This window comes from Carassius auratus, unplaced genomic scaffold (genome assembly GCF_003368295.1).
Source record: "Carassius auratus strain Wakin unplaced genomic scaffold, ASM336829v1 scaf_tig00031048, whole genome shotgun sequence".
NCBI classification, from domain to species: domain Eukaryota; kingdom Metazoa; phylum Chordata; class Actinopteri; order Cypriniformes; family Cyprinidae; genus Carassius; species Carassius auratus.
In genome coordinates, this window is record NW_020525891.1 from 238,066 (window position 1) to 249,663 (window position 11,598).

Genomic DNA, 11,598 nt, shown 5'->3' on the forward strand with positions numbered 1-11,598 from the left:
TGTCAATTTCTTCTAAATATTACAAATGTTTTTATGAATTTTTGATGAATGAATTTTTAGTCTAATATTTTCCCGGGTTATAAGGAAATTATAGTGAAAACAACACATATTATAGCTTTAAATAATTTCACAACAACTTGCATATACATTTTTTATTTACATTATGTATAAAGACACTGAACTGTACAAATAAGTTTAGAAATTAAATAATTTTAATAAAAGGACATTCCTCCAAAAAAAATTAAACCATGATCAATTAAATATCAAATATTTCAACTCCAGACAACAAATGATAGATATTTGAAAGAAAAAAACACAGAAAAATCCTTGAACCCTGTTTTGAGAACGTGGCTATGTGTGTGTGTGCCTTAGTCGTTACAGATTTTTAGCTTATCGGAGTTTTGTGAGCTGGTGCTGAGGTTTCCTTGGACGAAAAGTTCGAGTTGTGATTCCATCCTGTGTGGTCCTGAGGATTCGAAGAGAGTTTCCTGATGCCCAGGGTAGTTATGTAGGTTTTCGACCACCTATTGATTAAACCGAGATACCCTACTAGAGATGGCCTCCTCCTTCTCTGGCCGGTCATACTCTGCACACAATGCTGGTGGTATTGGTATCCTCAAAACATCATCCACATATGGTGCAGGATCCACAAAGACTTTATCAAATATGAGGTCCAGCAGGTCATCCACATATCCTGTGCAATATAACATTTTATTTTATTTTAAATTAGTCAAATATTGAGTTTTCAAATAGCTTGTAAGAAATTATGCAAAAAAGATATGTACATTTGTAGTAAATTTGTTAAGTAAACTCATTTTATACATACTGAATGTTGCTTGTGTCTTTACTTCTCTGACCCGGTATTCTCCCTTCTTGGCCTTTGGAAAGGTCACTTTGAACACCGGTCGACCAGCTGCTGTTGTGGCTTGAGGACGCCCGGCATTCTCATTGTAATGTAGTGCAGCCAGGTATAGTCTGTAAGCAATAAATACATTTTCAACATACAATGTCTACAGTGTATGTAAAAGTAAATTTATTTTTACAAAAATAACATTACCTGCACAACATTCCCAGAAATGGAAAAACCACATTTTTTGGTGTAAACCGTAGTATTACACTGTGGAAAACCTCGATAGAAGAAGTCTGATAGTGTGGAGTTAGCTTGGCAACATCCTTCACAATTCTCTTGTTGGAGAGAACTTTCTCCAACTTGAGATATGGCAGTGTTCCTAAATTATTGGAAGTGTTACTATAGTATGATATGTAATTTTAAATAAAAAAAGGCAAGCTATATGATCTGTATACATTTTTTAAAAGTAACTATTGCTTCTTTAGCCTACATACCAGCAGCTAGCCACTTTTTTGTGTCTCGACTTCTCCTTGTTCCATGTAGACATGCTGGAAAATTGCTGTCTTCATGTGTGTGCTTATTTTGCATGTGGTTTAGCATAGACATCCATTTAGCCACTCTTTCAGGTCCACTGCTTGATGATGCAGCAGTCCAATAGATGTGGTTTTTTATACTATGCAACCATTTACGTATTTTCTCACAACCCTTTAGCTTGCACACTTTTTCCAGCTGCTTTGAAATTTGGAGATTTCAATTAAATACAAACATGACAACACACAATAAGTAGAGCAATGTGTCATTACATATAATGTAATGGTGGTGTTATATATATATATATATATATATATATATATATATATATATACACACAGTATATATATATATAAATGATCCGCTAACACATAATCATCCGCTAAAACAGTTTTTACCTTTCTCTATGTGCCAGACATCATAGAATTGGTTGACATTGCGTTCCCTGAGGAATTTTTGTATTTGCGGATGTCGGTCAGTCACAATGCAGTCCAGAGTCACTCCATGAGCATCCAAAAAGTCAAGACCTCTCTTCAAACCTTCCTTTTCCATGTGGTAACTTCCTCCCACTTCATTACTCTGAAAAGTGATTAAAATATAATAATTTTTTTGCGTTAAAAAAAAAATATTCAAGTTTTCCAGGACGTTGCATCAAAGGTTTCTGCTCATTTACCTGGACGAGTTGTACATCAACAACGGTGTTTGTCTCCAGGTCCACCATTGTGTAACTGCCATATTTGGCAGAGTGCCCTTCAAAAACAAAAATACATAATCTCTTATTACACAATGTGCCCTGTCTATAAGATAAAATTCTATTTATTTTTTTCTTTATAAAAAAAACAATGTAAATTTGTCCCACAATGTACCTGGTGAGTCAGCCCTCATATCTCCTCCAACAATGACCTTTTCCCTTTGAGCCAACAGCTGTAGCATCTCATCCTGCCAGTTTCTCCATTTGTAAACAATAGCAGGCTCAATGCACATTCGTGCATGACGACGAAAGGTGTCGTACTTGAAAAGATGTAACTTCATAGCTGCAAATATCTGACAACACATAGAGAAGAGTTGGTAAGCAGTAAATTAATAAATGAATAAACATAATTTTTTTTTACATTATAAATGTTTAGTCTCATGTAACTGCAAAGCTATTGATTATTTCATTTACAAATACCTTTTCAATTGTGAAAAATGAAGCACCACTGAGATACAAAGGAGCAGAAAGGTGAAGGTTTCCAGCTGGAGTACTGCCCAAAATCGGCTGACTGTTCCATTTCCGTGAGAACTGACAATGGTGGCAGAGTTGTTCAACACGTAGAAATGTTCCAATCCTTTGTGATCTTATATGACAGCTTCTATGACATACCGGGCACACCTCAAACAGTTCCATGATGCAGGTCTCATAGACAATATATTTACAAATGTTTTGAATAGGGCTGGATTCTTGAGCTCTGAAAAAAAAAAAAAAAAAAAAACATTAATTTACATAAGCACTACAGAAAAAATAGATATGCTATAATTAAAACAAACATTATTCTAAAATATAATATAAACTTACGACAAGTCTTTTGGCTCTGTTATTGATGTGTCTGCATCTGCAGGATTAAATGTGACATCAGTCTCTTGTGTTAGTATTGAAGAGCATTCCTGCAGGATATCTTCATCTTCCTCAAGGTCCAGACAAGGTCTTTTTGATGAAGTCTTGAGGGGCGTGTAAGACGCAACAGCTGTATGAGAAACTAATTTTGTGCTAACATCAAAACTTGACAATGTTGTCTCTGTCTGGACACCTGGAATATATAATTCAGCAAAGTTTCAGCAAAGATTCACTTTCTCTATCGTGGCTATTCAATTCAATTCAAATTTATTTGTATAGTACTTTTCACAATACATTGTTTTAAAGCAACTTTACAGAAAATGAATTTTGAAATGTGCATATAAAAATACAATTAGCTAATACAATTATATAATATTATATTGTATACTATATAATATAAATATAGTTAAAAACATAAACATACTGATACTCCTGTGGTGTGTTTGAAGCGTCCTCATTGACAGTTGTGTACCAACACTGCATAGCTTTGATGTTTCTGTCTGCACGCCAATATCCCTCGTTCTACAGCTTCGTGTCGATGTGCTGGCCTTTGTATAAACATAGCAATTTTGATGTCTTGTCTTTACAGAAAACATACACAGTTTTTAATACAATATCTTTAAAAAATTATATACGTGTGGATACACACACTTTACAAACAAAGTTTACATTATATACACAGTCAGACATTCTACGACGACAACTTCAGACGCATTTGTTATTGAACTGGCTGACATCGACTGAAATGACTATTTTCTAAAAAAAAACATGAAATACACTTACTTCTTCTGAAGGTGACGTTGCATCGCGAACAGTAGGCAACGATCCAGACTTGAGGATTAGCTTTGAAGCAAGACCTGCTTTGAATTGACCCTCGTTCTCAAAACAGTCAGTCAAAAAATGATTCGCGCAAACATAAACGTATTTTGGAATTTTGAGTGGCGCCTTTCCTTCGTAAATAAAATCCATCCACTGCGTTTTCAGTGGCTCTGATGTCGGAAGTAAGTGAAAACTACTATGTTCATTATTACATCCCACAACAGAACACTTATGTTTCTTAGGAGACATTACCGGCTGTCGTTGAAACAATGGAGGATGGTGTACAGATCACGGAGGGCGGGCTCTATGCCAAAACCAGATTGTCAATCAAACCACGTCGGTGGGGCTTAGCTCAATTCTACGTCACAGTGAGAGCAGTCTTAGAACAGGGCGTTCTGAGACAGTGCTCATGAATTATTGAGATTGTAAAAAAAACACTAGGTGGATTTTTATCATTCTAGGGTGGTTTTGCTCACACACTGCCAACACACATGTATGGTAAAAGTGAATTTTGCATAATAGGTGCCCTTTAAGAACTCAAAACCTTCTAGTTAGTTCAAAAACAGCTTTTATAATACAATACAATGTTTGTTTATTTAAATAGCACATTTAAAACAACAGATGTTGACCAAAGTGCTGCACACATGGATATTGGCATTAGTAAAGTAATGCTGTTGGGCGATTTTAACATTTATGTTTTCTGTGCTTCGAAACAATATTCTGCAGGATTTTTCTGGTCCAACACATATCCATGGTCATACCCTTGATTTGATTTTAACCCATGGTTTTTCTGTTTCAAACATTTAAATAAGTAGTGCATCTTTTCTGATCACAGGCCGGTTCTTTGTACTGTCCTCTTACGAGGCCTCAGAAATCCATCGCTGACACATTTGACTTGCTTTTTTACATTCTAGTGAAGATTCTTTTTGTAGTTGGACTCTACTCTGCTTAATCTGGATGCTGATGCACATCTTAATCTTTTTAATTATACTTGTGCTGACATCATGAATTATATTGCCCCCTTGAAGTATAAAATTCATAAGCCTGTACCTGTGCCCTGGCGCACACACTATGCATAATCTGAGACGGACTTGTAGACAGGCTGAATGCAAATGGAAGAAGGACAGATTGCAGGTTTCTTATGAAGTTTTGGGGAACTTCTATAACATGTTTCAGAAAGCTGTAAGGGCTACAAAAAGCAAATATTTGTCTGAACTTATCACAAACAATTGTCACAAACCTCAAGTTCTTTTTTCTACTATTAACTCTGTCTAATATCCATCTCTGCATTCTTTTCTAGAGTCGTCTACCTCCATGATTTTGGAAAGTTTTTTGTTGAGAAGATCACAACATTGAGATCCCAGCTGTCTAACTCAATATACTGTTTGTATGATGTTCCATTATGTTCTTCTACCTGCTTAGAGTTTGAACCTATTGATTTCACCTCGTGTAATGAAGTTGTTGGTAAACAAAAACCAACTAACTGTCCTCTGGATATTATTCCATCTCTTTTTCTTAGACCAGGACCAACTTTGTCAATGAATTGTCTGTTTTTGGTTATTAACATGTTTGTCTTCTATCTTCTATCTCTTTCATTTCATGGATTTAACGAGTTATCCGAGTCAAATCGTTACAACTCCTTCACCGACGCGCACGTGTGTTTGTGTGTGTGAAATTTGGTGCTGAAGTGAAATAGCTGGGCAGTTTGATAGCCAAATTATAAAAGGCTGCCTGATAAAAATAATAATAGTTATTATTATTATTAGGCCTATAATTTCATACATTAATAGGAGAATGAACCTAATATCGTCTTGACTATAGAGAGATTCTATCGTCTATCGGCACAACACTACAACATACAAACAACCTCATGTTTGAAAAACAAGAAAATGTAAGTTTTGAAATGGCCTAACATAAGTCCACTCTTAAACCACATTGAAATGCTGGGTTAGAACCTGAAACGTAGAGTTCATGCTGGAATAAAGCCAAATAATTTCACTGAACTGAAGCAGTTCTGCCTTCAAATCTGTAGCAAACACTAGGATTGGTCACAAAACTTACTTCAGTATCTCTAATTTGCAATTTATATCCTTAAATCCAGTGCAGAGTAGCTTCACTCCTGAATCCTGCAGATTATTATTGTTCATGTTCAGCTCTTTCAGATTGGAATCTGATCCAAGAACTGTAGCCAGAGCTGGACAGCTTTTGTCTGTTAAGCCGCAATCATTTAGCCTACAAGAGAAAGAAATAAAATCACAGAGTTAGATGCATATTTGTTAAACACAAAAATTCAATTTATACCAACAATTTTTACATGAACAGAAAAAAAACATATATACTGCATATTTAATAGAATTGTATTCATTCAAATGTTGTACATAAAACAAACTAGCTGTCACATTTCACACATGAGGAGCACGGGATCGAAGGAGGGAGGAGATGAGAAGTGAATAAATCAAAATGGTTTTATTAACAAAGGCTGGGGATCGCACAGGAGAGAGCTTTGGGGCTGGAGATGACACCTTTCTCCTCCTCCCTAGTTTCCTCTTCTGGATTGGGGGAAGGTTGGTGAACTAGAGTGCTGAACGAGTGGTGGGCTTGGTACAGCAGGAACCGGCAGGCTTGCCACATGAACAGACGGCCAGCTTTACTCGGGAACGACAGGCAGACTTGTATGGAGGAATTATTGAGTCAGATTATAAACTAAAAGTCTAAAACTAAAAGTCTTAAACCAAAACTAAAAATCTAAATTTGAAACTTAGTGTCCAAGTCGAAATTTAATTAGGTGTTTAGGATTGGGCATTTGGTATTTAGGATTGGCATTTGGTCATTTAGCAATTTAGGATTTATGATTGGGCATTTAGGGATTTAGGAATTGGAACTTGGTATTTAGGATTGGGCATTTAATCATTTAGCCATTTAGGATTGAGGATTGGGCATTTGGGGATTTAGGATTGGGCATTTGAAGATTGAGGATAGGGCATTTGAGGATTGAGGAGTGTATGCAAATTAGGAGGCGTGGCCCAAATACTGGAGGCTGGGTTTGAAATGGCTGGTGCGCAGAGGCAACTTTTGGACAGCAGAGGGAGCTCCCAGTGTAGAGGAGCACACTGTAATGAAAGTAATGTAATTGTAAAGTTATTCTGTTTCTGTAATGAAACAGAGCGAGTGAGCGGCTTGAGCGAGGACTGTGTGATAACTTCAACTTAATGACAGCTTTGTAACATTTGTGGCCTCAAACACAAAGTCACCAGTGAAAGGAGGGCTATCGGTCTGACGACGAGAAAGCAGCATACAGTGCAGCAGGTAAGATGCTAACATTAGCTACTAGTTATATAAGCTGATATTGCTAACATGCTTTAGGAGGGTATTATTATATTGGGACATGCTGTTTTGTTTTGTAAACTGTGGTTAACCCCTCTGACATTAGTAGATACACTCCTTTCACATTGCCACTAGATGGTCTTGTTTCTGTTCTTTTTTTTTTTTTTTTTGCTATGTATATACTCAGACCGGCCTGTCTGGCACCAACAACCATGCCACGCTCAAAATTGCTTAAATCACCTTTCTTTCCCATTCTGACATTCAGTTTGGAGTTCAGGAGATTGTCTTGACCAGGACCACACACCTAAATGCATTGAAGCAACTGCCTTGTGATTGGTTGATTAGATAATTGCATTAATGTGAACTTGAACAGGTGTTCCTAATAATCCTTTAGGTGAGTGTATATATACATACACACACACACACACACACAACATATGACATCAAAGAGAGTAGCTACTCCTTATGCTTTTGAATCGCTCTCGCAGTACTTTAATATCATAAACCGATCAGTCTTGCAGTGTGCAGCGCCGGTTCAAGTCAAACAAGTCTAATTTATTTTCTCTTACAATCTTTATAAAATATATATAGGCTATATAGCAAAAAAAAAAAAAAAAAAACAGAAACAAGACCATCTAGTGGCAATGTGAAAGGAGTGTATCTACTAATGTCAGAGGGGTTGACCGCAGTTTACAAAACTGGCGGCCTTGACTGAAGAATGACGTTTGATGGCTGACAAAGAACTACACACAGAACGCACTATAAAATACATGGACACCAATGGGAAACACCTGGGAATAAATTAATACACACCGCTGGAGACAAATACACTCAAAAAGGACACGAACAGGAAGGACCAAATAAGGGCAATAAAGACAAAACATGAACCAGAGATTGACACTAGCATGCTTGTATTCAGCTTAATAAAATATGTATATGAATAATAAGCTTATATCATTAATGGCAATGATATATATATATATATATATATATATATATATATATATATATATATATATATATATATATAAGTGCTGCTCTATCATCTTGGTGAGTTTCTATATCTTCTTTATAGCAGAAGTTTATGAAAGTTGAACTGCATATTGGAGTGGAAATAACTATGGAACAATGTGGTTTATAATAACATGACATGCTTCTTCTGTAACTAAACAGCTTGCTGAAAACAGAAATTTCTACATTAATCCCATGTAGATCTAATAAAATATAATTGCTCTTTATATAAAAAAATGTAATAATAAAGTTAAACAATGTGTGTTATTATTTAACCCTAACAAAGATATATACTTATAATTGGTATATGATTAATAATCACTATAGATCAGGGTTGTCCAAACCTGCTATGTAACAATGTAGATTAATGCAATTTTACAAAACATTAACAAAGAACAATAACTTACAGAGCTCTTTTGCAGGTTTTGATGACTGCTGATAATCTAATGAGACACTCGTCTGATTTCTTGAATTTCTGAAGCTCAAACTCCTCCAGCTCCTCCTCTGATGTCAACAACACAAAGACCAAAGCAGACCACTGGGCAGGTGAAAGATCAGCAGATGAGAGACTTCCTTTGCTAAGGTGGGTCTGAATGTCTTTTACCAGAGTTTGGTCGTTCAGTTCATTCAGACAGTAGAACAGATTGATGGATCTCTCTGGAGACAGATTAGACTCTAATTTCTGCTTGATGTACTGAACTATTTCCTTTTTGCTCTGCTCATTTCTATTTTTCTGTTTCAACAGACCCTGTAAGAGTCTCTGATTGGATGGGAGTGATAAACCAAGGAGGAATCGAAGAAAAAGATCCAGGTGTCCATTTTCACTCTCTAGTGCCTTGTCCACTGCAGTCTTGAGCAAATCAATCATGGTTTTACTTTTATATTTCCATTTTGTAGACTCATGAACAAATATACTTTTCTTCTTTATGTCTAGAAACAGATGTGCATAAAGGGCTGCAATAAACTCTTGAATACTCAAGTGAACGAAGCAGTACATGGTACCAAGAGTGATCCCTGTTTCCTCCTTAAAGATCTGGGTACACATGCCTGAGTACACTGATGCCTTATAGATGTCAATACCACAGGCTTCCAGATCTGTGTCATAGAAGATCACATTGTTTCTTTCCAGCTGATCAAACGCCAGTTTCCCCAGTGAAAAGATGGCATCTTTATCCCAGGAAACATCTGGTGTATGTTCTCCATCATACTTTCTTCTGCTCTGCTGGATCTGAAATCTGAGGAAGTGTGTGTACATTTGTGTCAGAGTCTTAGGAGTGTCTTCAGTATTTGACTCCTGCAGTGTTTTCACATTATTTCTTTTCTCCTCTAAAATGTTCTGGAGAACAGTGGCTGAAATCCAGCAGAAGACTGGGATGTGGCACATGATAAAGAGACTCTTTGATTGTTTAACATGATCAATGATTTCTTTGGCCTGATTCTCATCCGTGAATCTTTTTCTGAAGTACTCCTCCTTTTGTGCATCATTGAATCCTCGTATCTCTGTCAGCCGGTCGATACAGTCAGGAGGAATCTTACTGGCAGCTGCTGGTCTGCTGGTGATCCAGATGAGAGCAGAAGGAAGCAGATTTCCCTTGATGAGGTTCGTCAGGAGAACATCCAGAGAGGCTGGTGATGAAACATCAGACCACGTCTCATTATCCTTAAAGTTTACAGGAAGACGACATTCATCCAATCCATCAAGAATGAACAAGACTTTGAACTGATTTCTTCTTGTGAGGTTCAGTCCTTTTATCTCTGGGAAAAACTGAGTTATAAGGTCCATCAAACTTAGTTTGAATTTCTCCTTTAAGTTCATCTCTCTAAATGGAAGAGGAAATATGAAGCTGATATCTTGATTTTCTTTTCCTTCGGCCCAATCCAGAACAAACTTCTGCACAGAGACTGATTTTCCGATGCCAGCAACTCCTTTTGTCAGTACAGTTCTGATCTGCTTCTCTTGTTCAGGTGCTTCAAACAAATGTTTGCACTCAACCTGTATCTCCTGTGATTCATGACGTCTGGAAGCAACTTCAATCTGTCTCACCTCATGTTCAGTATTGACCTGTTCACTACAACCCTGAGTGATATAGAGATCTGTGTAGATGTTCTTCAGAAGTGTAGAGTCTCCTTGCTTTGCAATTCCTTCAAACACACATTGATACTTCTTCTTTAGGCTACACTTTAGCTGATGAATGAAGATCAGTTCGTCTAAACAGAAACAAAATTACAGATATTGTTTAATCTTATTTTCTCTTCTACATTTATAAGTAACAATCTGACAGATGATCACGAGTCTCTTACCTTCTAGAGTATCGGCAGCTTCATCTTGCTTCATCTCTCTCAGGAAGTAGAGCGTGAGATCAAGAGCTGCTTCTTTCATACTGCATCTGTTCTCATTAAAGTCCTTCACAAAGTATTGCATGTCCTCTTTTTGTAATATTTTCTTGAACTTTTCCAGTTCTTTCTTCAGAAATGTGAATATTTTGCTCTCAAGATCCTACAAAGAAAGACAAAAATGAATGACAGACAAATCATCTAATATTTATTCAGTAATAAAAAATATTTATCAAAAATAAAGTTGAGTAACTTTAATTAGCTGTTAATATTAATAAAAATAGGTTCTCATTCTTATTTTATGGGTTCTTAAGAAAAAAATTGAAATAAAAGTTCTGTCACTCTTATTCAATAACATATTTGTTTATTATAATTATTAAATATTCCTGAAAATGTGTTTTATTACCTGGAAGATCTGCAGGAGACTGTCTGTAAAATTATTGTGGTTCCTGTGAGACTGTAAATCTGGATCTAATGTTTCACACTGAAGCCTGAGAGTAAATAAAATAAATCAAAATACTGCATTTTTAGGGGAAAACATATATATGTGACCAAAGTATATTTTAAAGATTTTAGCAAAGAGAAAAACAATAAGTTATAAATTTATTGACTACAAGTAGTTTTATGATAATTATTCACTGACACACTTTCTGACACAGTCTATGTTTAAAGAAAAATAAGAAACAGATCAAATACCGTTCTGTTCGTGATGTTGTTTCTTCACTGAAGACTGGTGGTTCACCCTTTGACTGGTCACTCTTCACAGACACAGAGCTGGACACATGTGAGTCTGATCTTACACTAATGACACAAAGAACAAAACTCTTTACTACAGGAGCTCCTTCAGTCTTATTTAAAGAGCTTCACTGTTGAGGATGGTAATGAAGCACAGTATAGACATGCATTTGTTCATCTATGACTATGGATAGATGGAAAGACATATTCATGTTTGGCTGCATGATCTATTTTCATGGTTAATTTATACCTCCTTGTGTCTGCTTGTGTGATTGTGTTACTGGAAAGAAGCTCCAGACTGAGTTCAATAAAGAGGAAATCAGTCATTTATTGTTTTATTTCATTCATTTCTATCACAAGCATCTTAGTGGAGAAATAAGCCAACACAACATCATAATGT

The 11,598-nt window shown here is 36.1% G+C and overlaps 1 protein-coding gene across 1 annotated transcript; it reads right to left on the reverse strand.

Moving 5' to 3' along the window:
* Positions 1-229: 229 nt before the first annotated feature.
* Positions 230-5,244, reverse strand: LOC113080351 (uncharacterized). Its single transcript, XM_026252515.1, has 8 exons — positions 3,759-5,244; positions 3,400-3,523; positions 2,937-3,168; positions 2,553-2,829; positions 2,248-2,425; positions 2,055-2,131; positions 1,780-1,960; positions 230-975 (listed from the first exon to the last, which is right to left on the reverse strand). Exons 1-8 carry the CDS (start codon positions 4,041-4,043, stop codon positions 890-892), a joined length of 1,440 nt encoding a protein of 479 aa, XP_026108300.1. The 5' UTR covers positions 4,044-5,244; the 3' UTR covers positions 230-889.
* Between the last annotated feature and the right edge of the window lie 6,354 nt (positions 5,245-11,598).

Coding starts and splice junctions, on each gene's coding strand:
- LOC113080351 (XM_026252515.1), bottom strand. CDS start 4,043: ATGTCTCCTAAGAAACATAAGTGTTCTGTTGTGGGATGTAATAATGAA. Junction 3,169..3,399: donor AACACACCACAGGAGTATCA/GTATGTTTATGT, acceptor TATATATTCCAG/GTGTCCAGACAGAGACAACA. Junction 1,961..2,054: donor TTGATGTACAACTCGTCCAG/GTAAATGAGCAG, acceptor ATCACTTTTCAG/AGTAATGAAGTGGGAGGAAG.